The sequence below is a fragment of the Protopterus annectens genome, chromosome 7.part0 (genome assembly GCF_019279795.1).
Source record: "Protopterus annectens isolate FY-2018-M chromosome 7.part0, PAN1.0, whole genome shotgun sequence".
Classification (NCBI taxonomy): domain Eukaryota; kingdom Metazoa; phylum Chordata; order Ceratodontiformes; family Protopteridae; genus Protopterus; species Protopterus annectens.
This window is the reverse complement of record NC_056739.1, coordinates 1,979,427,131-1,979,433,130: the sequence shown is the minus strand read 5'-3', so window position 1 is coordinate 1,979,433,130 and position 6,000 is coordinate 1,979,427,131. Positions and strand designations below refer to the sequence as shown.

General features: G+C 37.7%; 1 protein-coding gene across 2 annotated transcripts in view; it reads left to right on the top strand.

Moving 5' to 3' along the window:
- ADAMTS17 (ADAM metallopeptidase with thrombospondin type 1 motif 17) overlaps window positions 1-6,000 on the top strand; it is a 3,302,852-nt gene that overhangs the window by 671,759 nt on the left and 2,625,093 nt on the right. For both annotated transcript variants that reach the window (XM_044078403.1, XM_044078402.1), the window contains exon 5: window positions 1,482-1,565. In XM_044078403.1, coding sequence (XP_043934338.1) covers window positions 1,482-1,565 — 84 coding nt within the window. The remainder of the gene's footprint in view (window positions 1-1,481; window positions 1,566-6,000) is intronic.

Genomic DNA, 6,000 nt, shown 5'->3' with positions numbered 1-6,000 from the left:
TTTCATTATTCCTGCAAAAGGGACGATGTTGATTACTTTACAAAGCTAGACTATGTGAAGGGGCAAAAGAGGAATGCTAATATCTGATTGATGAAAGAGAAATATTTGTCATCTGTCTTTCCAGATGCACACTGGAACATCATGCACCTAGTAGAACATAACCTCCCCAGAACCCAGAACCATTTCGAAGTTTGCCACAGGTGGGTCTGTGTCCTTTTTGACTACCTGGATGTTTCCCTAAAGTGTATTCATAGCCCAGTGTATTCCCACCTCTGGAAAAAACAATCACTATAGAAAATGATCAGTGTAAGTCAAGCAAAGTACTACCTTTGCCACATTCAGGATTAATCTTGACAGTTGGATGGGCATTCACAACTTCTTCCTAGGGCTTTCATGTGTATCCCTTCTCAAGGATTGAGGTAACTCTTGTATAGACTGTGTGTTTAGTTTTACCACTTGTTCTATGAACTTACAGCTCTTTACAGTAATCCAAAAGGAGCAAAACAGATGAATGGTGTGAGACCATGCTCCATAGAAGTACCCTCATGCCAAAATACAGTGACGTGTGGATAAGAGAAAGTCATCTACAGGATATCTTTGGAAGACTTACAGAACGTGCTGCCTGACTTGATTTTCTCAGGGCACAAGCACATCATTGACTGCATATAAATCGGTATCCTGGTGCACACTTGCCTATTCCTTTGTACATGACCTCAATCAGCAGGCATAGTTTACATTATCTCACCTCCATCATTTGTGACATTGTGCACCACAACACATGATATGTGTACATATGGTCAGTGTCATACCCAGTTATTGGTGAGCCACCATGAATTACTGTAGCAACTGTTTTGTCTTTTCTGACGCAGATCCTGGAAGCCTACACTGACCATTTTTCTTTACACTTGATTTTGTTTGTGACCACGATCCCCAAAAGATTTTTTTTTTATGTATTAGTATTCACCTTGAGCCCTAATTCTAGTGTAAATATATATCACAGTGTACTGCAAAGCATAAGAATATGTCAACATGTATTAGTTTAGGAGATTATCTCCTCAGGTCTCTGATGAAAATTTGCATTGCTAAGTAGTTATTGCTTAACAAATACAAATATAAATAAAAAAATAGCTAGACGTTGCCCTCAGACTACACTCTAATGTTTTATATTGGATTTCTTTAGGGAAAATGTCTTTGAATTTCTGAATTATTTGTGCATACTTTTAGTTTTTGGTTGGATGTGATCTTTTTTTTTTTTTTTTGGCAAAAGACTGACTATTTTGCACTTATGATGAACTCTCCGTTTTTTATACAGAGGTCCATGAATCCTAACTGCATTATTTCTGTTACAATATTGAGAATGGATTATTGTGTTTGCTGTCGTCTAAATAATAAATCCCTTTAGCAAACCACCAAATCTGCATGCTGTACTTAGTTTTCCAGCTATCATTTGCATTTAACATTTTTTTTGGTTTATTCCTCAGGTGTACAACATGTTTCAGCATCCCACTCTAGGAGTCAAAATTAACATCCGAGTGACCAAGCTTGTCCTGCTTCACAATCGTCCAGTAAGTCAGTACAGTTCTTCAAGTATTACCTGATGTACAGTCATCACACAGGGAAGATCATTACCGATGAATATTCTACTGCTGGGAATGCTTATCTGTAAATATTGTTTTGTTTCTGTGCTCAGAATATTACACATATGTAGTATGTAGTTTGTGGGAACAATGAGTGTCATTTTTCATAAATTACAATTAGCCAGGGTTGTATGCCAACAGTAGAATAGTATGCATGAAAAGCGGAAGAAGAAACTCAATTTTGGAGAAACTTTCGCCATAATTCATACACATCTAGCACATTGCTCAGTATAGAATAGTGCAGATAGTGACAATGTGTAGGGTGTTGGCAAGATGAAGACAGAGAGAACATTGCCATACAAATGGCAAAATACTGTGGCATACAGTGCATGATACTGAGTGCCTACTGACATGCAAATTGAGAAACTCCATACAAATAAGCCACATGGAGTATGCAAATGATGATATACAAAATGACAGACCAATCCACTAACAGAGGTGACCGTACCACAGCTCATACCCTTTTAAACAATGACTCATTTTGTATGAAGAGATACAAGCAGCAGTACCTCTTCAGCATGTCTGCAGCTGCCATCTGAGTTCATGTCTGTCTGTGCCAACAGAGGAAATTCAGACAGTGCCTGACATGCATCCAGCTCACAGACCATCAGATTGTGTTCTGGGAGACTGTACGGGACCTCTTTGAACTGTATCGTCCAGAAGCAGAATCATTCCTGTGGATACTGACATATGTTTAGCCTTAACCATCTTAGCCACAGGGACCTTTCATTGCTATTGCACAATTAGATGGAGGAGCAGGGGAATGACATGGAAGGGTCATGCATCCTTGTACCAAAAGCAGAAGAACAGGGTGGAGAGTCAGGAAGGGAGTGGCAGCAGTAGTACCACAGATGAGGCTGAGGCTAGTGCGTTGCACTCTAGCACTGGTAAAGAAGTGACCTCCGTTCATGAGTTATAGGCCCTTGCACAAATAAAATGATGCATTTGGTATGACACACAGGCTATGAAGAGCAATGCATGGACTGGACACATACATCAGATATCACAATACTGAGACAAGTTGAGGAATGGTTAGGGCATAGTCATCACCACTTGCATAAATAGAAGTAAACATGTCAAAATCTTCTGTTACTCAGACTGGATGGACATAATGACATGCAACTGCAGTGGTGAGATGGAGTGCACTTGTGGGGGGGGGTGAACATAGTAGCCATGCACTCTGGAAGCTGCAGAGAGTCAGAGATCACATCCTAAAGTGGTGGTGAAACCTTGTGGTAGCCGCTATGCTTCCTTTCTTAAGGTCACTTATGGTATCTGGCAGCTCAGAGAGACAAAACACACAAACACACACACACACACACACACACACACACACACACACACACACACACACACACACACAAACACTGTTAGCTGTACTTAAAACTGACATAATGAGTCTCTCATATTATGTCTAAAACCTTACACTGCAGTGACATCTGCATATCCTATGGATACGTAAAGCAAGATACGTGTTTCATTTGGTTTGGACTTTATAGGTGGGTGCAGTGATGTACAACATACAAAAATAATGTCACAGAGAACTTTATGATAAACATAGCTCATGCTGTCATCTAAAATGGCAAGTACAGCAGTGGCTGGATTTTTTTTTTGAGGAGTAAATTCTGGCTCGGTGCAGTAACTTACTTTTTGAAAAAGAAAATTAAATTTACTGATCAAATCTCAAGTTCTGTGTGAGTTTCTGCTTAAAATAACCCTTTTAGTTTCTATGGACATAGCTGTATATTTAATCTGTTTAGCAGGGTGGTGATCTGGTCCATTGTAGACATTGTTCAGCTGTGACCTGAGTAATAAGGACAAATGCAATATATCTGGGTATAATTGGAGTAGAAACAAACAAGCATGTTTATGGACAGTGAGAGTAAATCAGATAACCCACACAAATCCCAGAGGCATGGAGATTATATGTTAGTTACACACAAACAGTGATCATTCTGAGTTTTAAAAAAGTCCACATACCACATTGTTCTATATTTTAAAGGGTCTGACCCACATTAATTGTTAAAAAATTTTAACCAGTATCTATGGTAGATAATACTGAATCATATTAATTCATCAAAATAATTTTTTATGAATATAAAGTAATTTACCAAATTGAATGTTTTAGTAAGTGTTTTACATTTTGCCCATTTATTCCATGTTATGAGAGCTCGTGTTCCACATTTTGGAGATTGAAGGTTGGGCTCTATAGTTGAAACTGAATATCAAACAATGGACCTATGTGGCAAAAACTTTAATCATGGAGCCCCTGTGTTGTGATGTGACAAATAAAAGGAATCAGGATTAATTATCAAGTTTGTCATGCCCTGTGGTCATCAGGGGTTATAAAATCAAGGCATGTGTAAGGAAAGTTAACATTTGTGCTTTGGGAGTAAAATTCTTATTGGCTTAATCCATGTGGCATTTCACTAAAATGTAGAAACGTCTTATTTTTCCAAGTAAATTATTGAAAAGAATGCCATAGCAAATTGATCCTTAGCAATGATAATCGGCTTGACATAATTAAATCGGGATTAAGATGGAAAGCATGTTGATTTTAATTCATTCTTAAATTTAAATCAAAGCTGTAGTAATTGGCTGTTTTTGAGCATACTTCCTGGTGTTAAGGAAGTTTTTTTTTCTATTGTACATTTATACCAAACTTTAAACTGAAACTGCTGGAAATTATCTATGTTTCAAAATGTTGAGATATGCCTCAAAGCAGTTGCACACCGGAGTACAACACTTTTGTACTGAAGGGCTAACACTGGAAATTAGTTCTGTGTGCATAGTTTAGCGGTCACAGTCATACAACATACATTTTTGGCTAATGTTCATAAATCTCCTCATGTTACTGTATATCATTCATACTCAACAGGATATCAGACTTATCCTTGGTAGCTCACAATTAATGTATAATGGCAGTTTTTCATTTTTTTTAATGTTCAATATTCCATAGTGTAATTGTGTTGTTAGTGATGGAGTGTGCCATTGTGCGATGTGCTTTTGAAGTGATGAGCATTTCTCTGAATGCCAATTCAGTGTACATGATGTTGCTAACTTGTCTCATTAGTATATCTGAGGGTAGTTGTAATCAGTGAACTTTGACATGACAAACTAAATGCATAATTGTTTCTGTTAAAGAAGTAAAGTAATTGTGATGGTGTTTAATGCTGGCAGAGCTCTATAATCACATGACTAGTAACACAATACTGTATTTAAAACAGTTTAATTAATAAAATGTTGTATCATGTCTGCATCCTGATTGGAAAGTTTCTCTAGAAGCATATACCACCTGACTGTTTTTGCATAATGTGACAGGAGGCGTCTAGAAATACCCTAGTATTAAACAGAATGAAAAGTGCGAAGACAGCAGAAACTGCTCACATAGGAATGTTTGAAAATATTACAGCACTAAACATTGCAGCAGAAAATGTAATTGACACATATTTAGAGAAACAAACAACATATTTTTCAGCCTAAGAGTGTTAATGTACAATGCACTGTTCAGCTGAAGATGACAGAATTTGTTTGTAAGAAAGTCTCTTGAAAGTATAGATTCTTGGTATTGCAAGGGACAATGTTCTAGATTTTATGATTAAAGCCACTACTGATCCAAGGAGCTATGTTGACTCATTGAGGATAATTTCAATTAATGGAAAAGAAATGAAAAGCATTCATCAAAACCACCTTCGATGAAGATATCAACAATTTATTTTTTGCAGGGGTCAATCCTCCTGCAACCCCACCCCTCAGACATATATATATATACCAACTCCATGGTTGTACAACAGTAAAGAAAAAGCAAATTCCACTGTCATTGAATGTAATTTCGGCGAACAGCACTCGCTTTTTTTGTGTTCACCGAAATTGCATTTAATCACATGACATGCTCCTCAGATGCAAGGAGCTCAGGCACTTCCAGTGGTCATAAAGTTATACGTGAATGTGGCTAAAAGGGCATAAGTTCATAGACAAATATTAGGCTATCTGCCCTTGTGGATCATTTTAAGCCTAGACAATTTCTCACAAATGTGAGAATCAAACCCTGTACCTTGTGTCTGTCCGATAAACAATTTAACCATTATGCCAACCCTCAACACGATTAATCCTATTTGTTAATGGGGTAGGCCCACTGGATACACAGTCCCTTTTCAGGGATAGCACAGGAGCAATGTCTGATTAAATTACTTGCACAAGGTCATACATTAGACAAACACAGACTGAGGGAATCAAACATTGTACCAGAGAAACTGCAGGTCACGACCTTAACCTCTGCACCAACTGCCAACTGCATTGGAAGATGATGCAGACAGCGCAAATGTGAGACGATTTACAACTCAATTAATCGAGTGATAATCAT